The sequence below is a fragment of the Takifugu rubripes genome, chromosome 2 (assembly GCF_901000725.2).
Source record: "Takifugu rubripes chromosome 2, fTakRub1.2, whole genome shotgun sequence".
Taxonomy (NCBI): domain Eukaryota; kingdom Metazoa; phylum Chordata; class Actinopteri; order Tetraodontiformes; family Tetraodontidae; genus Takifugu; species Takifugu rubripes.
Genome location: NC_042286.1, coordinates 6,463,807 through 6,488,891, shown reverse-complemented (window position 1 = coordinate 6,488,891; position 25,085 = coordinate 6,463,807). Strand labels below are relative to the sequence as shown.

Genomic DNA, 25,085 nt, shown 5'->3' with positions numbered 1-25,085 from the left:
AGCCTTTCACCGGCGGAGGGAGGGAGCGTGTGTGAGCGACCCCGACTCTCCTCTCAGCGTGCAACAAAAGCCGTCTACCTCAGTCTGAAACCGAGCCAGCGCAGCAGTGAGAACTGTACTAAACGATCGGGATAACGACTGTTGACACATTGTGTGGCAGCCAATTCTCCTGCCATTTAATTAAAAAAAGACATTTCTGATTCATCAATGAGAATAGATCAGGCTGAGTGAATCTGTAATACTGTGACAATCATGAGAACTGAAACATTTTGCGGAATATCTTTGTAAAAATAAACTTGGTTCCCAGTCACTATATATTTGGAGGTGTTCTGGCCTTCACCTTACAGGAAAGGGAAACTGTTGCTAGATACATGTTAACAATAATCAGAAAAAGGCATAAAAGCAAATGAATCATGTAAGAAATCAAAGAATGACCTGTTCCAGTAGCTCCAGAACTGCTCGTTCAGATAGTTGCGGTGGCTGTGGTCGTCTCCAAACGATGCTTTGCTCTCTATCCAGTGTATGATGTGTCCCTCCACAGCTTCAGAAAGGGGTGGAAATAGCCAATCAATGACAAGAAAACCTCTTAAAACGATCCAAAAGGGATCTGACAACTACATCATTCTTCACAGTCAAACGGGAATGGACTTAAACATCTGTTCTGTTCCCAGTTTTACGAGCTCTACAAGTTAACACCTAACAGGCACTTCAGAAACATTGGCATACAGTAAGTGAAGTTAATACTAACCAACTGGAACCTCCAGGATTATATCAGGTGTTTTGTCGTAGCCCATAGCTCTCAGCTGGGTTTCATCTGAAGGCGATAAAGTGCAGCGGTTTACCATCTGACGCTTACATCGGGAGATTTTTCTTTTTTTCTTTTACATCAATCATTATTGAAGAAGAAACAACATTAAAGGACAGTGAGCACGTTTAAAGCACGAGCCACATCTGCCGCGTATTTGCTGCTGTTGCACAAAGGCCTGTAAAGATCGCTTACAGAAAGGGCTCTTTGCAGTTCGGCAAAGCTTTGTGAAATATAAAGCGAGAGGACAAGGTTGGCATTGCCGACTGTGTAAGCCTGACCCCTGCCTGACGCGGGGCAGAGCCATTGTCCTTGACTTCTGGTGCGCTTCGGCCATTATCTCAACAACACCTGATTTCTCCATTAAATCTCGGGCTGACCAGGTCATTCGGTTCCAAGGGCCTGCCTCTTTGTCTCCAGCCAAGCTCAACTAATGGGGCATGGAGGGGAATTGAGGAGAGATGGAGGGTGGTAGCGAGGAGGAAGAATCAGCCAAGAGGGGGGTGGAAGTGGGGTCAGGGAGGCTGCCAGAGGCCTGTGGTCCATCGCGGGTGTGGTAATGTGGGATGCTCATACTACTCAGTTGACAGTGTCAGTGGCGCTGAGCACCTTTTTACACCACCTTTGATTAAAATTAATGGACCATCCCTGCTGTTGGGTCGCTTATTACCAATTCATTTATCAGATGTGGTGGGGCTGTTTCACTGGTCCTTTTGTTGCCCAAACTCTTGACAGTTTTAGGACATTCCTCCGTGCACATCTGGGGAAAGGTCAGCACTCCCGGTCCAAATAAATGATACGGCCTTAATGGCAGAGGGAATGACTTTTACCCTTCATCACTCTTCTGACCTAAGGGAGGGTGAAGGGATGGTCCTGATATCCCCTTTTATAATTTCACACCTGAACACTATCTTGATTTAATGTTGCTGAAAGTTAAAGGAAAAGGGAACATAAAAAGAAACAATTATTATAAAAACAGAGATTACTACCAAATGAACATCAAATCCATGAATGATTCGCTGCGACCGATCTGACAACATTTCCATTCTGTTGGCACCAATGGGAAACACCATCCATTAAATCCTTTAATTCCATGCATTTGTTTAGTAAGCCATCCAAAAGGCAAGGTAACTTACCTAGAAAAGAAAGGTTCCTCTCCTTTAATTTGTCACAGAGCAACACCTCGTGCTCTTGGCCCACAGCACTGAGAACAGACAGTCAAGGATTGCAGCCACAGCAGTGTTTTGGCAGAAGGATCCCGGCCAGAACAATGTATAGATGTAAAGCCTACGTATGTGAATTCATTCGAAAAAAGAGCACATAAACCCCCGGGAACATTGTTACTTGCATCCCCCTCACAATTAACTTACTATGCAAATTAGAAGTTACTTTTCCTTTATGAACATATAGTGCAAGCACAGAGTTTTCGGTCAACCTTAATCTGCTTTAACAACGAATCTCCTGAGTGCATTACCTAAATAAGAAAGATGAAACAAATGCCAATTTGGCAAAATGCATAATGCGTCTGGACCGGACGCTCCAGTCATTCCCCTAAAATCCTTGAAGTGAAATGCTTTAAGAATAAATGTCATGCTGAATGACGATCCTGGCTCCTGGCTACTAAATAAAGGACCCCTGCATTTACAGGGGCTGATATGGGTCTGCACAATAGTGGACGTTTGCCAGTGTGCAACTTAACTACTTTCTACCTAATTACAAGAAACACAAAGTCTCTCCTACATTATAACGTATTTATTGTCAGTTCTCCTCGTGATGCTTTTAAAAATGTGCACATTATGGCAAAATACGGAGAATGCTTGCATGCACATAATAGCTGGTGCTTAATTTTAAAGACTGATGGGATGCTGCCTCTTTAAATCCTTAGTAGGCTGTTATCTATACAAAACTTACTCTTGCACAGAGAGAGTAGCGGCAGTTGCTTAAATATCTGTTGTTCCTCACTTATCTTTCCATCTCTACAAAAATAAAAAATAGAAAAGAAGAGTTTACCACATTTTAAGATTATAATCTATCAGATACCTTGTGATTAATTAGAAGTGTGATCATTGGACAGCCATAATAATTACATAAACAGACTGTTACAAAGGTGAGAAAATAACCTTCCTTTCAAGTGGGAATGCTCCCCAGTGGGAGGTTATTATGAACTTCCAATGATGGAGTGAGTGACACTGATGAGAGGACTGCTAGAAAAAAGTTAAAAAGGGGGGTCGTGGATGGGGGTTAGAATGGGACAGGGTTGACTGACTATGAAGGGAATGACCCAGCCCCAGCGAGCACATGAAAGCTTGGGCTAGACACAATAAGATACAGACATACACTTGTAAGCCCATTCAAATACATCTCCTCCCCCAGGAAAGAGATGCGCTGCTACCCAGCTGCTCGGCCCTAAAAAGACTCCTACTGAGGCCCGAGTTGGCTCCATTCCCCCCCTTCTAAAATCTTAAAGGCAAATGAAAGGGAAAAACATTTTAATAAGATATGAATATAACAAAGTGTAGATTTAATGATCGAGTTAAAAAGTGGGACTGAACTCTACGTGGTGCTGAAGAACAATCGACCTTCACCTGAAAGTAAAATGTTTTTATAAAAAGTGCATACCGGTACTTTAAATACACCCTGCTATTTCAATAAAATACCACCCTGCCCAATGCAGTGTTTATGAATGATTTTTGTTCTTTCATCACAGAACATTGGATCTGATCTACTGTGCGCACGTGAGGATGCATTTAGACGAGTCTGCCCTCTCCTCCTTTTCCTCCCTCCATCCCCTCACAGCCTGTGCCTCTGTGGGAGGGACTGGGGGGGATGAAACGCTTCCAGTGTGAAGCAGAACTTTAATGTCAGGTGAAGCCAGACACATTCCATCCCTTTCAATAGCTCCTCGTCAATTTCAGGCTTAAAATTTTATGGGATAGGATACTGTTTGATGCAGTCCACCAGCGGTCCATAACAGCAGTCGTTTACTGTGCACTGGAAAAGAGCAGGAAGAAATATTATGCGATATGAAGAGGGTGGGAGGCGAGACGGGAGGTGAGGAAAGGGGAGCCCACACGGTGAAAACACAGGAGGATGTGGCAGAGACTGGCGGGCATGACGGCCGCCACTAACACGACCTCATCAGAGAGACAGCTGATGTCATCTAGGAGGCACCACATCGTATCGAATATATAACAAAATGTAATTGAAAAAATTATTCAAACGGCGATTGATGTTTAGAAGGCATACTTGTTGGATGTTTTGGGCCAGGATCAGGTCTGGAATCAGCGATGGCTCCTTCAGCATGCTGTTGAGGACCGTCTTAGAAGCTGTGGACAAAGAGGAAAAAGAAATGCAAAAACCTATGACCATTAGTATGTACATTTTCTAATCTAATAAAGCTAATGGCTGCATTGTGCAAGCAGATGTTAAAAAAGACATAAGACAGCCTTTACGCTGCGAAAAACACAATTCCCAGCATCCATATTAGCTCTTTAAATGGCTGCCCAGTGAGGATACAGATTTTCTATAGATAAATGCTTCAGTCCATGGCGCAGATGCTGCACGTAGTTTATCTATGCTCCCAACGCCGACTAGTCTGCATCTCTCATCCACGTTCGGGCTCTAACATTATAAATCAGAAAGGATAGCGTCACGGATTGATTCGCTGGCACTGCGACGGCAAAAAAAATAAAAAAAATTCCTTAAATCATTTCTTAAAAAGATCTGGATTAAATGGATTGTATCATTGTGTGACGAAATGGCCGGGGCTCGCCATTTTCGTGATACATGGCCCTGCCAGATGTGCAGTATTACAGACGATACCGGGATGTTTCTATTCACATTTCAAGCATGGATGGCGCCTGTTCCATCCAGTCAGAGATTCCCAGGCTCATCCTCACAACTGTGCAAAGAACACACGTTAAACTAAGATGGCTTGTTAACATTGATTTAAAGAAAATGATGGTGCACAGTTACAAGGGCTTAGTTTATCATTTCAAGGCTATTAAATTGATTTCAATATTAGAATTGTTTTATTTAGAATCTTTTGTTATGGGAGCATGACATGCACGACAGCATGTGCATTTTTAAAAAAATCAACCTTATGAAATAAAAAAAGAAAAGACTAAGCAGAACTAAGCCTGTTATTAGCTCTATTTTACAGCTCCTCCAAATGTTTGTGCCGCCATTCTTATTTTGGCTGGACCACATCTGTTTCAGTCTCTCCCAGCCCACCCTGCAACCACACGCGCTTCCCTTTTAGAGCTGCGAGGCACAGAGCTGTGCTTTATCCCTTTGCTCATTTTTCTCAGAGATTGGTACCTTCACGCGTAGATCCATACAGTGCGCCTGTGCGGCGTGGGCGTCGCCAGAGAAGGAGGGTTATATTTTCCCCTTGAGTTAGGACACCTCGTGACAAATGATAATGGATAATCAATAAAGCGGGAAATATGAGGCAGCAAACTTTATGAAGCCAGGAGACGAATTACTCCCAAACAACACTATGGTTTCCCTTAACAAAGTCACTACTCGACTGTGCCTAATAATCTGAAGGAAAATCAAAGGACCCAGAACCACATCAGCAATATTGGCAACTTATTCCACTTTAATGGCATTTTGATTGATTTTTTTTCCCCCTCTTCCTAATGGTCGTTTTATAGATTTGACGCTGCTTCTGCAAAACAGTGGTGTGTAATAAACCTCCCTGAAGGCAAACGATAGCCATTAAAGCTCTTGTCTTACTAGCGCTCATAATTGGAGGTTGACCACTACCACATTTTGGCTCCTCACATAACACACCCCTCCACAGCCAGGCTCCTCTTTCGCTCCTGCAGACTCTTGGTATTTTCGGTAGCCAGCCATATTGAACAAAAGTATCCCCTTTTCCTGCTCTCTTTGAGCAACGTGGGTTAAAAATAAGCATAAAAAGGTGACCTTGACACTGACATTGTAGAATTTCAGCAAGCACTGACCTGATGGAAATGGAAGGCAAGGCCACTAATAAATCAGGATGCTTTTAAAATGAGTTTACCCTAATGCTCATTCATCACGGGCAGTAATGCCATTTGCAGGCCGCGGATTCGCTGCGGTGCACAAACACAGCAGTAAATAACAACAGAGCCCTCGCATCCCCTCGCATCGGTGCAGCCTCCAACATCAGCATACATTTATTAAAGACGCCCCCGCCTCGCACAGTGGCGCTCCTCTATGACACCCTGAGCTCCTCTCTGCCACACGCAACGCTCTTCAAACACATCCTCTCAAGACACACAAACACATAAAACCCAAGCAGAAAAATAAAGAAACGGCATAATCTGAGGAACGGCAGATACGGAGAACAAAGCCCCGCAGTCAGATGCCGCACCTTGTAAACATTCGCCAAATTTACTATAATTGTCCGCTGCTGGTGTAAATTCTAACAAAGGCACCAAATCACGCTGCCGACGTCTGAACCGACTGAGAAGCGCGGAATGCTACACCTCCACTGGGATTTACTAAAGAACACAGCCAGTGTAAACAAACCGCAAGCCTGCTTTCACATGCAGCTGCTAAAAAAGACAAAGCGCACAAAGCTAGGTAACAGCAACGCGCGCTCGCCTTGATTTCTTATTGCTTACTCGTGTCATTTGTAACATCTCTTCCTTTCTCCGCTAGGGTGAAAAACTCATTATCCTAAACATGGAAAAATGTGGGGAAACCTCATTAGATCGCAACATTTGTTGAGGAAGGGCCGTAATAAACAGTAACGGATGACGATTGTTATTGCCCCTGACACTGATGAGCTCCTCGGCAAGTTTGTTTATTAATTAAAAAACTCACTTTTTTCACGGATGGAGGGGTGGGGGTGGGGTTGCTACGCATTTGCTCTATCTCTGTCCACACTCCCCCTCCACACTTCCCATACACCAGCCGCTGAGCTGTGGAGGGGCACTCGTTCATCAAACTTCATGAAGCAAGGGAGAGACAGGTCCTGATAATGTGCGCCACTAAAGCTGATTTTCCATGATGAATCTCGGAGCATATAAATTGGCTAATATCTGAAAACATTTACAGATACTAGAGGAATTGACTACTTGTGGGACATGATGGATGAGGCTCTGCGACACCGGCCGACAGCTCTGCAAATCTCGGCGGCTGCCTAAAGCCCTCATTTGATTTTCCAATTTACTCCTTTTAAATTTATCCTCCTGTATTGAAAAAAAGAGTGAGAGAGCAAGAAAGAAAGAGAGAGAGAGTGGGGGAAAGAGAGAGTGGTTTTTCTTTTTTTGCTTTATCTGTTGTGGTGTGCTGGTGCTGGTGGATGATACGAGGTGGTATCTCCCTCGCAGGAGGAGCACAGTCCCTGAAGAGGTTACTGGGGCAGAACTGATCTGCTTCCACCTGATTCTCCCTGATAGCGGTGAAATGAGACTACATTTTGTGTGCCCGTGTGTGTGTGTGTGTGTGTGTGTGCCCGTGTGTGTGTGTGTGTGTGTGTGTGTGTGTGCGTGTGTGCGTGCAGCAGAGCCAACAGTGGGGCTAGGGAGGCTCTCCAATGGAGAGAGGCTTCCCAGGTCAGGCCATTAGACTGTGGCAGGGTCTGACTAGAGCTTCTCTGCTGAAAAGGAGTAATTAGTATACTTGTCAAGTGAAGTGCCACAATCCTGCTTACCACCCCTGCGCACACCCCCTGCATGCATACACATCCCCGCACAAACACTCATCCTGCCTTTGCCTCCTTACACCCTCCCTTCTCACTAATGAAGTGCCCTCGGTCTCATTATCTGAAAAAAATCGCGGCTCTGCAGCGGCAGAGAGGTGAATGGGAAAAAAAGAAAGAAGCACTTGAGAACAAGAGAGGGGAACCATAACAATAACAGTGAAAGTTGAGATTTTACTCCAAAGAACATTATACAGTATCCCATTATCATCACGTCTGATCTTCAAAACACTGCAGCTATTATAAATTCTGTCATGGAAGCACAAGATCGCAGTCATCGCTGGCGTTCTCACAGTGTTAATATCAAACGGAGGACATTTATAACCTTGTGTACAAGGCTTCTGTAAAGGAATGTGACAATAAATCTTAAAGGCAGTCGAATCACATAGTTACAAAACATGGAGCAGCAATTTAATCTGAAGCTGGGCCTTGGGAAAATGGAAAAGGTCAAATAGCTGGCAAAATTGCCTCCTCAAAAAAAGTATGTCTAAATCTAGAGGCACATCAGGTCCTGTCAAAGATGGAATAGATGGAAAGATGAAGAGATAGCAGGAGGGGAGAGGGAAGGAGCTGGAGCTCCCCCATTGTGTTGGTGACTTGTAAGAGGTGGGATCTATAGACACAGAGTCCAGCTGGGGCTCGGAATGTATACCTGAGCTCTAGGTTTGATTCAGTCTATTTGCTTTTCACCATTTCCACATATTTTCTTTCAAAATGGTTCTATATCAAGGAGTTTAATATTTACCTTAACTTTTTTTTTTTTTTTTTTTACATATTTAGCAAAACCAGATTCATTTTGATGAAGGAATCCACCAACTTTAACTCCCTGTATTTCCATTTTTATGGTATGTCTTTAAAAAAAAAAGTGAAAAAACATGTCAAAAGATAAATAGATACATCTTCCCCCCCCGACCGTATTCTGTTTGAGGTATTAGCCTATTTAAACGCCAAACTCCAAAACAACAAATCAGGTAGAGATTCTAATGACTTTAAAACAGGGGACAGCACAGTATGAAACGGTCCACTTTGTTTCCACGAGACAGGAAGCATTATGGATGTTGATATCATATTCAATATGTGATAAAACTGCTTTGAATGCATTGATTTATTTACAGCTGCCACCAGATAGTCTTTCATCCTGCTTGACTGATGCTTTCTCCAATAATTTAGCAGAGAAGGAGGGGGGCTTGTTGGTGTCGTGATGCTGAAACACGGTGGTGGCTTGTGTGGCTATTGAATGGGGGGGGGGGTGATGGTGGGGTTGGAAGAGAGGGTGGGGGGCTGGAAACAACTGAGCAAAACAAAACAAGGAAGGGACAGAAAACAATTTAAAACTCTGTATTGATCCGGTGGTAGTGATTGTACATATATTCCACAGTCCCACAGGCCCCATTTCCGTGTCTCTTAAATGCAAAAGGAGAAGGAAGGAGAATGAAAAAGAAGAAAAAAAAAAAGCAGATAGTGCTCAGCAAAGGCTAGCCACTCACACAGTTGGGGGTAATGTCCCTTATATAGAAGTCTATTGATCTTGCAGTGTGCCTGCCTGCCCGCCCTTCCTCTGGAGAGCGACTAAACACACAAATACACACAGACGCACACTGGAGCACAGTCTGGTGCTGGAGGGGGGCATGACTGATACGCCTGACAATAGCACAGAGCCGGCCTGTTAGCTAATTGCCGGCAGAGACAATTATCCCTGCATTGTTTCAAAATGGCAGCGCATTACTGGAGTCTAATATACGCACAGAGGGAGAGCAGATGATGTGACCGCAGAGTCGAATTCAGTCGCCTAAGCCCAGCAGGCCATGAGGACACTGCGGACGAAGCTACATCAACCCAGAAGTCACCCTCAAAGCTAAAGAGGTGGGTGAGGGAAAGGTACGCTGTGCTTTCATCAGCGTTTGAAAATGTTCATATTACAGTTCAATAATTTCTTTAAGCCATTCTATTAAAGCCATAAAACACCTCTGAGCTTCAATTCAAGGAGAACAGTGATCATAACACATTCTGCTATCCTGTTAATGTCCAGATATTGTGGCTACGGTGCCATTTTGGAATTAAACAAAAGTCACCTGAGTGGTTTCACCTTCTGCAAATCTATCCTGAACACTAATAAAGTGTGTTTTCACTGTAGGGAGACGGAGGGATACAGCGTGCTATTATCTAAGACAAAACGCTTCTCCTGGATGAATGCTCTGTTCTACAAGCTGCTCAGACTTGTATTTTGACAGGCAGTGGATAACGGTGGGTCCAAAGCAATCACATCTCTGACTTTGACAAATGGCTGTGCTGCAGCGGAGTTGAAAATAACACACATCCACTTTAATCTCTTTCTTGATTAAATTGGAAGTGTGTCTTTCTGACATCATGCAATACACTTTCAAAGTACTGACTACTGTGCAGACACACGCACACACAGAGTCACGACAAGGCTATTAAAAAGAAATAAAGATCTGTGATATTGGGAGCTCCCCCCAAAAAAGAAGAAAAAAACAACAAATTTTGTAGCATTTGTGAGAAAAACACAGACAATTATTTCACAATTTCTAGGCAAGGCCTCGACAAGTCCAAGAAACATCACAGTGGGAGTTACGACCTCCGTATGGATAGAACAAAGACGAGGGAAGAAGTGAAGGAATGGGGGCAGTGGAGGGGCCAAGAAGGAAATCAGTGCTGATATAAATAACGTTGATGAGTTGAGGTAGCATTGATCCACACTGCAGTTTAGAGGTGGGCGGTCCTCCCACTGCTTAATTGCCAGTCATGCGTCGAGGGATGCAGCTACCACAACCACTAAATGTGGTCCGTTTCTCATTAGGCATGAACGGGCTCCAGATCAAGCAGTGAGAGGGCGCGAAATGCATTCAACAGAGAGACGTTCAAAAGACAAAGTGCAACAATTAAGAATGATGGAGGGGGATGATGGAAAAAACACAGTGGGGAATTGAGAAATGTTACTCACGCATCTCACCCTCGAGGTCCTGGAGGAACCTGTCCAGGATGACGCGAGCCATCAGCGCGGGAGACAGATCCACCTACGGAAGTTTGACAGACAAAAGGAGAGCAAGCCTGAATCAAGAGACGAGCTACCGCATCAATGGTGAAATAAAGGTTCTTTAAAACCGCAGTAAAGCAGAAACCTTGAAGAATCAGTCCCACACCTTTAAATCTCTCCTATAGCCATATATTAGACACATATATATCTACTTTACATTAATTACACAGCCAATCTAGTATCAGCTGATGTCTGTTTTAAATCTAAATGATATTATTCCATTTCCCAAGCTTGATTTAACTCTTTACAACACTCTACAAATTGGGGCTGGTAAAACCGTTTGCCTGTAATTGCAGCCAAGACACCCCTCTGAATCCGCGTCGCCCCTGTCAAACAGACAACCACGGCCTCTCATCTCACGAGGAACGCGGCACAAACTATGCCCGGGCTGGAGACAATATGAGCTCCGATCATAAGATGATCACCAAGGCATGGCTGCACATCCCTACGTGACACACCTGAGGGGAAAAGAGCCCTTAATAAGAGAGGGAACCTGGCTGCAGCGCTCTTTGAACACCTTATGAGATGTGTAGCGTGTCTGGACAGAAGGGAGAAGCAGTGATGGTACGAGAGCAATTCTGAGGGATGCTGAAGGCTTTTATTCTCATTCCTGCCTTTCTCTCTATTATAATTTGTAGAATCTCTTTCCTAATCAAAGCTCGCAGAGCAAATCCATTTATAGGAAAGGAAGACCTTCGTTTAAACAATGCATCCAGTATGTTGCAAATAGGACCCATTATTTACAACAAAACTCTCTTCAGAATAAAGGGAATTAAAATATCGCTTGGAGAACGCAATTTCCAGCCAGCTTGTTATGAAACTCAAAGCACTCGCAGCTAATTTCTACTCTCGTTAACATAATTGGGCACCAAAAGTCGCCCTCAGTCTGCAGTGAGAGGTTTCATCTTTTCTTTCCCTCAATGCTTCCTGCTAATGCTGCGAGCTCGGAGCCTTCCCTCTAATGTGTTTTTATCCACAGTAGTATTTGTTAACATCTCCATAATATTGCATTAAAAAGGCAGCCTGCAAAAAAGGCCAAACGTGTCTATAGTAATTAAGGGGAGAGCAGAGTCTACATCTTCATTAAAACCTCCGCTTCATTTTTTTTTGGTGGCATTTGTGCCTTGCAGCTAACTGTCTCTCCTCTGCCTCACTCTGTTTTTCTTCTTCTCTTTGCTCTTTGTTCTTATAGGCCGACTTTCCATCCCCACCTTTGTGGAAGGCGGGACACGTCAGACCTGCGTCGGGGGTTGACACATGAAAAATAGCAACATTACCGATCCTGGCTGAGCCTGAATAAGGACCACCTGATTAGTTCAGGTACTTGCATCTCGCTAATTTCCATATTAATCATGAGTCTTAACTGCATTCTCCCGAGCCAGACTCCATCATTGCATGAGCGTACCCCAACATGTGACTAAAATTTACAGTTACTTAAACTCCTGCTGAGCAGAATTCTTTTATCAGCTTTAAGCCTGCAGCGTGCAAATAAAACCCCCAGCAAATAATGAAAGCTCTTCTTGAGGTAAAATATACATCTATGAACACTTGCCATCTTTGTTAATCTTTGCCTTTCTGGTGGAGATATATTGTCTCATAAAGCGATGAAACTACATCAATTAGCAGTCCGGGAGACCATGAGTGCTTGGCTTAAATGTTAAGTAGCATATTAAAATGACAGTTAAATGGTTCATAGACAGTTATCTCTTAGCTGAATTTAATCTTTTGAAGGGGAAAAAAAAATCGTGTGTCAATTAAATGGAGAATGAATAATGGCAGTTAGCTTTGAGGTGCCGGTGATGCGTGTGAATTACTCTGAATTTAGATTAAGAAACCCTCAAATCTCCTTGTCTGGCATGAGCGCCGATAAAATTTAAATTTGCATTTTAAAAGTTACGCTCCCTATTTGAACGCAATTGCACGCTATTACCGTTATAATCGTTGGAATATGCGACCAAAAAATCACCCGTGGGGTAGAAATTCAGGAAGTTGCAGGCATGTGGAGTTTGGTTGGGGAAACCAACAAAACAGTGTCCACCCGGAGCTGATTTACCTTCCACAAAAATAGCACGTAGACAACTACCAACAGCTGAGGGTTTTAAAGCGAAAGGTTGTGAGAAAACCTCCACCGGTGACACCCGATACGGACAACTTGGATTCAACATTGCACCAATTGACTTCACCACCCACAGGATACACCCACCGCAGGCCTCCCAGAGTAAACAACTGTAGACGTGATGAAGAGAGGAATTATCCAGTGACCCTGCCCTCACCTGTCCGCAGTTTGGAGCGACTCTGCCTGAAGTGTAATTTGGAAAATGACACAATAAAACGCAAAACGTATTTTCACATCTGCCTAATGGCCAAGGCTAATTACATTCAATAATTGATAATGGAGGAGGCAATTTTACCAATTTTGATAATTACAAACAGATTCAGATCAGAACCATCTTTTCTTATCAATTCAAAATTGTTTCATTTTGACCAATAAAAGGGGGGAAAGGGGGTTATGCTGTTACCTCGAGGGCCAGCTCCAGCAGGACGGGGGCAGAGGGATGGGCCTTGGCCTCACTCAGATACCTTCAGCATAACAAAGAAAAACAACAGCAGTCAAACCAAAAAAAAAAAAAAAAACATGAACCACAAAGGCAGACAAGAGGGGGTAGAGGGGGACTTGACTGGGCTAGCCGTGACATGCTAATGTCCCTGATGACTTTGCCCTAGGTGGCATATGGCAGGCTCAGTGCGGTTAAAACAGCACTGCTTGAAGGGCTTCAAATTTCCTTGAAGCCAGGCAAGCATGTGATGGTTAGTTAACCCCTGCCGCCCGAAAAAGCGGTTTTCCCTCTCAGGCTGAGACACGAGTTCCCCCTCAGACCTTCCCCAGATCATATCGGAGGTTTGTGGTTGTAAGTGGATTACATGTACATTATGCCGCCTTGTTTCCTTCAGAACAATTGTCTAATAAACCAGATAAAGGCTAATTGCAATATGCAAAGAAGCTTTTTTCCCCCACAGCTTGGTTTTCCCCTTTTATAATGTCCCCTCGCTCAGTGAATTAAATAAGAGTCTGTGTAAACACACACTGTCTTGGGGTTTATGCTTTAGAGCTGGCATGAGAGCCAGAGTCTTTGCTTAGCGGGTGTCTGGATTAAAAGCTGACTTAAAGGAGAGAGCTAGGGATGAAATATAGACGCTGGAAAACCAGAAAAAGCCATTCAAAAGCAATACAACACCGTTGGTAGTAGCTCTCAACAACATCTGGGGCGTGGTGTCGCCAGATTGTCCTTTTTGTCCGTTTCTGTCAAAAGGAAAATGGCATTATTATTATTATTATTATTATTATTATTATTATTATTATTATTATTATTATTGTTATTGTTATTATTATTATTAATAATAATAATAATATAATCATCATCAATAAATGATTTGATCTTTTTCCATACTGCTTTTTATTTCTCACCACCTGAATAAACTGCAGCTTCGGCAGCTTCATGTTCAAGAGTCTTTGGGTCAGAGTAATTTAATTTCAATAAGTCAAAGGGGTCAAAGTGTGCCAAAGTAACCTTGTTCAACCCCCCCCCCCACACACACACACACACACACACACACAAAACCCCCTCGCTCAAACCTTGTATTCATTTCCCCTTTTTCAATCTCACAATGACCCTCTCCCACATTCCATGCCGTGACATTTCCATGCAATTCAATTGCCGTGTTTGTGGCAAAGGAGGGGGGATAAAAGAGGAAGCGCAGTGGTTAAAAAACAACTTATTTAAAAACTACTACACGTAAAAAAAAAAAAAAAAAATGTAATTCCGTGGAGACAGCCGGTGTGACTGACACCTGTCAGCCGGATGATAAATGACTCCATTTTCTGCCTGTGCTGCCTTCTGCCACCGGCAGCAGTGGCCATTTATCATCATCCGCTGTCAGCCGTGGAAAGCGGCAGTGACAGTGCGAGTCAGCAAACATTTAGCACACGTAGCCGCGCTACAAGGGGAAATTATTATTGTCAGAATAATAATGGTTTAGCATAATTTATTACAGGTCCACCAAATAAGCAGGGGCTAGATGTTATTAGACAGATGGATGGGAAGACTTGGCAGACATCCACTGAGACTCGGCCAGGCCTTCAACGTGAACATGAAGAGGTAGAGAAAGGGGGGGGGGGGTGAAATCAACGAGGGTACGGTGGTAGTGGTGGTGGGAGGGGGTCCTCCAAACCAATCAGAGCGCTGGCAGTTCAATTACAAAGAAATAAAGGGACATTCATCATTCAATTAGGCACCTGTCAGGGCTCACAAAAGAAGAAAACTTCTAACCTGGTACTCCAGGGAGAAGATGCTCAGAAGAGTGGACTGCGAGTGACTGGAACAAATAAAAGAAGGACAAAGTTAATTACCAGAGTGCATAGCACGGAGACAAAGGGAAGGGGGGCGTCCAAGCCGAGCCGGCTGCCCTGTAATCTAAAAGAACATGAAAACAAGTGTGGCAAAGTTGTTCCAGATGAACACCTTCGACAAAGGATCCCTGCCTCTGTCATGCAGAGGTGGGAGAACGGGGGGAAGGCACTATGTGGTATAAGAGATGAGAAAATGAGTCCCCCCCCCCACTCACTCATTCTTAGGTACCATCTTCCTTCATCCTCTCGTGCTGAAAGCTAAATCGTTCGTGATTTAAGAGCAGTTTCCGCCGCTGGAAAATGATGCGAACCAAAGTAAACACCAACTGAATTGGAAATGAAATCACACGTGTGTGTGTGTGTGTGTGTGTGGGTGTGTGGGTGTGTGTACCATTTGACTAGATTGAAGCCCCATCACCGGTTGAGAGAACCACTCAGATTTACATGGTTTGGCAGAGTTAACGTGGCGAGGGCGCGTATTTCTCCTCTTCCCCGTGAGCGGTGCTGAACATACCGATTGGAAAAACTTTGCCTCCCTCGCTGTGAGGGGACGGGCCGTTCCACAGCTTTCCCAGTGCCGCTGATGGCCTTTGAAAATGGAAACTTTCACCGCGGGACGCTGGGACTCCCAGGAGTGGGCTGATTCTTTGGGCTGCCGCAAGTCACATTCATCATCGGCTCCAGTCAATGTCAGACACCTGGCAACGGCGGGGACTCACCGCTACCTTCAATCCCCCTCCCCACCCCCCGTAACATTTGAGCGGCAGACATTTAAAGCAGTGAGTGATATTCTAACCGTCTAACAATGGTCACCCCCATAATGAGCTGGGCACGTTGTACATTTGGTGTATGTCTGGATTCTACCTGTGACCACGTTGCATTCAAACGTTTGAATCTATGATGTTGTGTTTGGTTCTCGTCAGGCTCACAGGTCTATGGACCTTGGTGGAACCTCACATATCACAGGGACGCTTCACAAAAGTGGAAAAAAAACAAGTTTGAACCGAGAAAATGGTGGAAAAAAACATGTCATCTCAGCATTAATTTACAATGATGCTTGGGGACGAAGGGGCAACTGCAATTAAATGGGCCATTAAATGGTCAACTGTCAGCATGTGGACACTTAGGTTGGGGGGGAGAAATTTCTTCCACACTTCAACCTTGCGCCTGAGAATTTCAACACATTATAGCCTTATTGTTGGCATGGGACCACGGTGAATCCCCTGTTGGAGCAGACATCTGTTATGTTTTAAATGGATTACCCTCTAAAATGAGCATGATTACTGCCTAATTGCTAAATCTATTCCCTGTTAACTTTAAAAGGAAAAGGAAAAACTGCCCTAAATATCTGAGAAAGCTTCTCTTTTATCTCACACTTGAAACTTTGGGGACTTTTGTTATTTTGCTTTCAGACCAGGGTCAGCTGTTGCCAAAGTGTTGAAATAATAAAAAAATAAGGGGAAAAAAAATAAGAAATCCTGCTCCGAATAGAAAACATCAGCGTTTTACAGTCAGCCCCCACCTTATAGCATTATGTGTTATTTTCCAGAACTGTAACTTCCTGTAGATTTTAAACAAATGTGCATTCAAGCTGTGCTCTCCTGGGCACCGTGTTCACTTGATGCTTAAATATGTAGTCAAGCACAATATCGTAAAGGAGATGTGCGCTGTAGGATCACATTCTGTCTGCCTCCAGCCAAGAAATACACCCACAAACGATCCCAGCATCAAAACCATTCTGCTGTTTTAAAGACCACAACCTAATGACTATACCATATTATAAATGCTTTTAATAAATGACTTATTGCTGGAATAAATCAGCAATCTCCACTGTTTTGTGTCCTGTGGAACATCTTTACATTGACCTTTATGAGTGAAAAAAAAACAGAAATACACTCTCCCCCTTGAATATACCTCAGAACATTGTAAAACAGAAGGCTGGGAGACAGAAGAGTGGTTAGGGAATCGTTCACTCTCAACCTAATTACCCTCCCTTACAACATAAGACAGAACATTAATATGCACTGGCACCCAAAATAGTAAAACGGCAGATTAAATTAAAAACAATTAGGGACTTTCACTTTGTCACAGAGCTGGTATGCCTGTCTGGTCACTGCTTTAGGCCCTATTAAGTAAGGATATCCACTGGTTATGACTCTGACAAATTCCTTATCTCCTCGTGCATTCAGATAGCGTCTGTGTCTTAAATGTGCATTAAAAAAAAGCCTACAGAAATTCACAGCCAACTAATTAATAGGAGATGAGGGGAAATTTGAGCGATCAATTATATTCAGAATCTTGCTATTTACAAATAATTAATTCTAAACAGTCGCTGTAATTTAGGTAATGAAAGCCACCTGGCTAATGACATTGCTATCATATGCTGCGACAGTATTAGCATTTGGTGGATCTGCATGCAAAGAGCGTTGCCTGGTGCGACACTTCAGGGCGCAGAACTGGCTAATTGAGGCATACAACATGTTTTTACAAATGGCAATTAAGCTATTTTGAAAAGAGAGAAGTGATACAGAGGAAATTATGCATTCTCATAATTTATATGGAGTTATTGTTTAACATTAGTATACCATAGCTTCAGTCCTGTAATTATTAGCTGATGATTAGCATAACTAGCTTTTAAATTTCAAGGATTTTAGTCTTTGTGCTTTTGGATAATATAAGGAAACATGTCTTGTGAATCAATATTTTAAAAACTGAAAAAAGTTCACCAAGTGCGGATAAAACACTGGATATGCAAATGATGCTAATTACGCATGCTGATAGGCAAAATGCTAACATCTGTTTCTCAGCTAAGGCTGCCGTCATCAGCAGCGCAAGGAACACGTTCTAAAAAATATATATTTTAGCATTAAACGTATAACTGTGATGCAGTCAGACTAAAGAAATGTCATGCAGTTTCAAACAAATAGTTGCACAATAGCACACATGTTTACTGTTTACAGCAATTAATTTGACATATTTTGCGCACTGGAACACAATTTTAAAGCTTTGACATCAAGTTACTATGGCATGGAAATATGGCATCATTTAAACATATATTATTTTATTGGTCAGACAATAAAATAATGACAAATACACTGCTCTGTAGAATAGCTTACATAAAAAACTGCAGGGGATTGTGGACAAAAATCACTTTAGCTGCTGAACTACTTCTCTCTTCCACAGGTATCAAAACATACAGCTTTAAAGATTCTCCTCCATTTTATTATGATCTCTTGAATTTCAGTCTTCTGATGCCCTTAAATGCCAACACATTTGGATAAAAATGTCCATAAGAGCAGGAAAGAGGCCACTATCACTCCTCTAATTATGATTCCTCGTGAAAGTGAGGGACCCTCATGATATTCTTTGTGACACGAATTCTCGCATTTTGTAAGTGTAATTTTTGCCACGGCTGCTCCTGCACACTCTTGGAAATGAGCTCCATGCGATCTGCTCAATAGCAAGTGTCTGCTGGTCTGGCAAGAAACACACTACACTGACCAATTGGTAACTCCCCTAAGCATAGCTGGGGCACTCGTATCATTCTGGGCCATTTACTTCACTCTTCTTTAGCAATTGATCTCGATATGCAAAGAGAACCTGGGGCAATGCACCCTTCTGTAACTGCACCGTGGTATTCTATGCTGTTTGTGGTTTTAAATCATGATAGACTAATAATGTGTGTCTGGTAATATTAACTGATTTTTAGTCTATTCACACAATATAAGCTCAGATTTTCAAAAGAATTCTCTTGTAGGGTTGTAATATCTTACTCAAGCAACAGCCCAGTGAGCTGAAAAAGCTTTGTGATTCACAGAATGTTCCAAAGATATCAACAGGAAGTAGTCATTTATGTGCCTCCTAATCAAGTAAATGATTGTGTCCATTATTCATGAGCTTGGTAGCTTGACGTGACGGCTCCTTCTGCATCCACGCCGTCTCTGGTGTCACTTCATTCATCCCTTCACCCTCCCGAAGCTCATCTAACCTCGCTGAGCTGTGGAATTAGTCTGCCAGCCTCTCCTCCTTTAAGAGTTGCACCCTTAAGCCCCAACTGCCAGTTTGTGTTTCATTCAATCCGCGCAGCCCGAAGTGTGAGGCGGTGTGCGGGAGGTTTCAGGGCTGCCCCCACTGGGTCTGCACCAGATCAGTCTCTGGGTAATGTCGTCGCCACTTCCAGGCTACAACAGAACTGGGTAAATCTAACTTTGTAGGAGCTGCAACGGAGCAAATCAGTTGATTCCACTGAGACTATGATGGAAATCACAGTTAAACAGAAAAAGAGCCAAGTGAGAATACTGAGCAGAGAGCCTTTTTTAAATCAAAACTGGCTAATCTCATTCTTAAACATTTATGAATTGAAGGTTGAATATATGATTGACTTTGGATAGGCCAATATAACAATCAGAACAGTAGTGTAACAATACCTGGTGTTTTCACACAGCCAGGTGAGTGGTGGGTGGTTAGCCTCTGTTGTAATAACTCATCAAATTAACTACATTACTGGTTAGATTGTTAACTGTTGAACAACAGATAACGCTAGAATCATCAGGAAAAGATGTGTGCTCCATTGCTGCGAGTGTAAAAGTTTAAACAGGTACTTTTCTCTTCAAAACAAAGTCATAAGGTAAAAAAAAGGGTTTAAAGCACATGCTTAATGCATCATACCTTTTAGTAAATCCTTATGTTTAAGCGCCAGGAGTAAAAAAAACCCCAAAGAGATAAACACCACAGCCATGATAAATAAAAAATGAGCTCCCCCAGCTTCACCATGAACCTGATATTACCATCAAAATAACAACATGTAGCCAAGAAATCACCATATCAATGGTGCATGCCTCAGTAATCCTGTCCTGCGCCTTCCCTCCAAAGATCATGCTAGATAAACCCCAAATAACAGAGAAATTAACAAATGCTTGACATTTGCTCAACATCCATTATTCTGACACTTCTTCAGAATTTCAAAAGGCTGAACGCATGCTTAATCAACATTCATATTCCCAGAGCGAGCCGCGGCGCCATATTGCAGCCCGCCTCGGCGCTGATGAAAACGGCACATTAGGGCCCGATTTAAAAAACATTCAGAGACTCCACGCCAGGGATCTGCGTGTGCGAGGGGTGGGGGGCGGCTGGGGCTGTGTTTACAGGAAGGAGACGTTTTAAAGGCTTTTCAAAAACAGGGGCATCTGCCCCTTTTACACACCCTCCTACCTCTGTGAAAGTCATTTAAATGGAGAATCATTGCACCCAAATTCATTCATAACACAGAAAACAGAAGGACACAGAGGACTCTCACTTTCCCTCCCTCTTTCTTGCCCTTCTTTAAGAGACTTTCTCTGGGGACAAAGGGTGGCAGAACTGAGGTCCCCCTCTAGACCCAAGGGAAGCCAGGCGGACCCTCAGAGAGCAGCCAATCATTTCCAATTCTAATACACGGCGAGATGATGGGACCGATGCCACCCCTTCCCACCCACCCCTATCGGCCGCCAACGGGTCCACCCCACCCCCACATACGGCGAGATACGTGGCAGGACAGCGTAGTTGGCTATCAGGAGGTGGTGGTGGTGGTGGTGGTGGTGGGGGTTTATATATGCATGTCCCTCTATTGTGAGTGGGGGTAAAAAGTGACAGCACCGTGTCCAATTCTTTTCCCCTCAGAGCAGCCCGGGCCCGGCGAGAGAGGCCAGGCTGACAGATGACTCCCAACATCTGTGTTACGCAGCCGTTACAGATGAGGGACTTTGCGTCGCAGTCTCTCTCTCTGTCTGTCTATGGGACACTCCCCCTCTCCTCCCACTATCCATACTTCTGGCACAACATAAAGAATGACAGACTTCCTGTGAAAATTACCCTGAAATGGCTTATAACGATCATTTTGTTTAAGGTTGAGAGTTTCCTCCCTTCGAGCCCCTAATAAAAAGCAATGATTATGAAATGATTTGAAACTCCAGTCAGAGAATTAAGGAGAAAGGCCATCTTGTATCATCTGCATCACCAGAATTGATCATTTTGAGGTTTAAATTCCAAATAAAAAAAAGAAATAATAGCTCTAAAATGTTGAGGATATTATTGACCAATTACTATTATGTTTGTCTGGAAATGTACCCATACATTTAAATATTTTATCCTTAAAACTATCAAAATGACACTATGTGTAATAACTTGTGTAATATATACCACAGCCACTATAAGTATAATAAATGAATCTAGTTTACTCTTACCTCATCTACTAATCACCCACAACATGAGCCACTTTCTTGCTTTTTATGTCTCTCTTATTGTTATTACTCCACACAACTTTTTTTGTGCAACCTCTTAATGCAAACTCGCCCCACCTGATACACACATACACGCACCTTTCCCCCACTCCTGGTTCCTTCCAGCCTGGCCAATAGTCATGCAGTGGCAGAGCTCCCACACGGTCCAAGGGGACAGGAGAGCTTCGGCGGCGGGGGTGGCTGACTGCCGCGCCTGAGCGCATGCTAAGAGATGATGGATGGCCTAGTCGATATGTTATGTCTTAAGAGCCTGATTTCCTGCCAGTCCAATCACTAACCCTCCAGAGCCCAGCTCAGCTGATTGGACAACCAGAATAATTTCGCAGGCTGTGAAAACACTGCTGCTGTGCCTGTCTGTCAGACCCTGTGATGAGACTCTGGGATTTTAAAGAGCGAGGGCCTCCCCAAGATCGGTTATGGCGAATGAAATAATAACAATAACCAGCAAGACTAAACAAAAGAGCCAGCACCTCTGGGATCCAGTGATCGGGCAGAATTATTGGAATGAAAACCACCCGATATTTTCATTTCATTATTACACCCACCGGTGCCACTTTCAGACTAAGAATGCTATTTGCACTCTTTCAAGACCGATTGGATTACAAAACGATATGGGTCTAAGTAAACACAAGACAGACCCCCTAATGTGCGTAAACAGGATATTAGATAAACTTTAGCTGCATGACATATTCTAAAGACAAACGCAGGCACTGCTGTGTCCCTTTGGGAACCCGATACCTCCATTAGATTGGCGATTAGGGCAGAATGAAAGTAGGAAGCTCTAAAATACATATGACTTTGTAAGTGACCTCGACGGGATCAGCCACGGTGTCTTGGCGGCCTTGGGGGATTACACATGTAGCGTTCAATAAAGCGAGGGCCCTCAGTGTCAAGGAGAAAGGCAAACACAACCATTAACCTCTCTCTTCGATTCCAGGATGTGCAGACACTGCATGGCAAAACACTACATAATGCTGTGGTGAAAGCCTGGACAGAATGTGCTCAATTAATTAATGTCCAGAGTAAGTTTGACAACTGAACTATGCGCGTAAATAATACATCATTTTAAACATTCATTAACAGAGGGATAAATAATCATGTATGCTTATTTAGGGAACTGGCTATGAGAACATATGATGAGTGTTGCCACTGATGTCAGTTACCAATTTTTATTTTTTTCTTGATGTTAAGCTGAATTAAGGTTAGCTTTAAACCTGCACTCGACTTCGGTGCACAGTGATGAGCTGGGAGAGCACATGTAAGATAATAAAATACCAAAACATAGCTCACTTCGTACTTACTCGGGGAATCTGTCTTTAAGCATCTTCATGCATTGACGTGTTGGTCTCAGTCGTTCAGTCCATCTGACAATCTCTTTATACTCTGCTCGCGATAGCTTCATCTTCTTCTTATCCAGCAGTTCTATCTATAGGTGCAGACATGGTGAGTTTTGTATAGGATGCTCTTTGAACTGTTTCTCTGACAGCTGTCAAAACAGCTGTAATTTACAGGCACTGCTAACTCAATCTAGCTTTACGTTGCGGATATATCGCAAGACACTCAACTCATGGACAGTCACAATGCAGTAAGGTTTTCTAATAATTGCTACGATAAGTAATAAATAACCAAATGTGCCTACAAATAAAAAATAATGAGGAAAAGAGTCATTTACCACAGATTCCTGCTGTCTGTAGACGGTTTCCTCAGTAGCTTCCCGCTAGGAAGTTGAAGAGATGACCTCAGTGTGACAAGAACGCTGATTGGTCAAAGAACGACTGAGTTGAGTATAGATGTTTCTTATTGGCTCTTGGCAGTATGAAGGCGTGGTTGATTGCAGGCGCGCTCACTCACGCCCAGTCGTCGAAGCAAGACCGTATTTTTATTCAGCAACATCCAACCCGACATTAGTGGACGGCGTACTCTTCTGCATGTCTCCCTTATAAGCTTTAAGTTGAGTCACGTATAGAGAGGAATAGGCGCAGAGGGGACAGAAAGAAGGCAGTATTCTACTTGCTGTTTCTCCTAACTGGTTGGTTATTACTCAGTTATGTGACTTGTCTTTTCAGGTACTCTACTCATCATTCCTTTAGTAGTTCGATCAAGAATAGCAACGGGAATTTTGGCCCAGTTCTCAATCATGATTCCTCTAATGGATGTTTTTATGCAAATAGAAACTAATTTAAGGATCTAGGAGCTAATAGATTGTTTCAAATTAGATTAATAATTACTCCAAAATAATTACTGTTTTTAAAATGTGGTGTGTTATAATCATCTAATAATTATGTGACAGATATTTCATGGTGGATGAAAAAACAATTAAAAATCTATTACTAAGTTATAATATCTCAAAGTGGCAATGAAAACATCATTTAATGCTCTTTTCCTTTTGCAACAACATTTGTGGTTTCCTCTGTTTAGGCCGGACAATGTCTCTGTTAGCACAAAGGCTCTATCTGACCCATGATGAATCAGAAAATAGAGCTCATTGTCGCTGGGCAGTGTAGGATGATGTCTGAGATGAGCTGAGGTCTGTGCACCCGCTCAGTTCCTGGGTCTGAAAGGGCTCAGGTCTCTTTGGTGGCTACAAAAGGGAGCTGTGTAAGTGGGATTGGTATGGCCAGATAAGATCAGGGCCTCTGAGGAAGTCTGGTGCGATCGCTACAAAGGGCTGAGGTCACGGGCAGGAGGAGCAGTTTACTCATCTAGGTATCAGAGGATCAGGGGTTTTGGTTGGGAAGCTGCGTGTGTAATAGGTATAAAAGGATCAGTGTAATGCAAAGGCATGAAAAGATAAGAATCAGAGAAGGGGTTGAAAGGCAGTGTACTGTAATGGCCCCCAAAGCAAGTGGATCACTTGTCACGTGTTTACTTCCATGTGTACATAATCTCGCGGGCAGACACAAATCAGCTCGCATGTGTCTTTGATGGCTGAGAGAGCCATGGTGAGCAGTAATGAGAGCCGAGGAAGAGCAAGCCGACGGAGGCCTTACAGGGACGGATGCATGGGGAAGGATGGGTGCTTTAGAGACTGCGTGTTAACAGGACAGCGTCACACACAGGGCTGTTAACCAGCTGTGAAGCCCGCTCACAGTGGGAGATGAATTTACAAAGGATGTCTCCCTCTGATATCTCTGAGTTGCCGCACTGATCTCTGCTCCGCTGCTCTCGGCGCACCATTGTAGTGCTAAGCACCGTGCCACTAATGGCACTTATACACCTTAATGTCTGGGAAACATTTACATTTCGCTCGCAGCGGAGGGAAGGCTGTGCGGGAACGAAAATGTGTGCACAAGAGCAAGTTATCAGCAGCATCTACAGCCTGAGTTTCAAGCTTGTATAATCTCCTTAAGGAGAAAAAAATGTCATTAAATATTTTCAGGAAATTCTTAATGTTGTAATATGTTGAGCCTTGGTTCACCTCTATAATATTCACTTCATATTGTCAGAATTACTGCCATGAAGTGTCTTTTTTTCCCCATTTATGAAATAACTTGACTCCCATACAACTAAAAATTACCCACCAGTCTCCAGGGAGACCGAGCTCTCATGTCTAAAATTCACAGAATAAATATGAGGCAGGCCATAACCAGGAAATGCCTGCAGTATTAGCAAGGTATCGGATTCGTGCGCTCCCCTCTGAACAGCATGACTGCCCCGTAAATCCCACATCCATATTTTACACGGAAGACGCGGCACATGTGTTTTTCCCCGGTTTTTAAAGCTGTTTCTTCAATTCATTTTATTATCCTGTAATGAATTTAATTAACTGACATGTAATTAAATGTAATTGTGCACACCCTCCTAACATACGTACACAAACGCGGGAGCACACACGCTGACAT

General features: G+C 43.2%; 1 protein-coding gene across 2 annotated transcripts in view; it reads right to left on the bottom strand.

Annotated features, from left to right (window-relative positions):
• Positions 1-22,999, bottom strand: part of cdin1 (CDAN1 interacting nuclease 1) — a 42,736-nt gene extending 19,737 nt beyond the window's left edge. Inside the window, exons 1-11 of one of the 2 annotated variants that reach the window (XM_003962745.3) lie at positions 22,916-22,999; positions 22,545-22,669; positions 14,886-14,931; positions 13,794-13,858; positions 13,077-13,137; positions 10,465-10,537; positions 4,052-4,131; positions 3,747-3,796; positions 1,942-2,009; positions 749-814; positions 436-541 (exon numbers count right to left, since the gene is read on the bottom strand). In XM_003962745.3, the coding sequence (XP_003962794.2) occupies positions 436-541; positions 749-814; positions 1,942-2,009; positions 3,747-3,796; positions 4,052-4,131; positions 10,465-10,537; positions 13,077-13,137; positions 13,794-13,858; positions 14,886-14,931; positions 22,545-22,645 (716 nt within the window). In that variant the 5' untranslated portion in view covers positions 22,646-22,669; positions 22,916-22,999. The remainder of the gene's footprint in view (positions 1-435; positions 542-748; positions 815-1,941; positions 2,010-3,746; positions 3,797-4,051; positions 4,132-10,464; positions 10,538-13,076; positions 13,138-13,793; positions 13,859-14,885; positions 14,932-22,544; positions 22,670-22,915) is intronic. The other variant, XM_011618582.2, reaches the window with a different exon arrangement.
• Between the last annotated feature and the right edge of the window lie 2,086 nt (positions 23,000-25,085).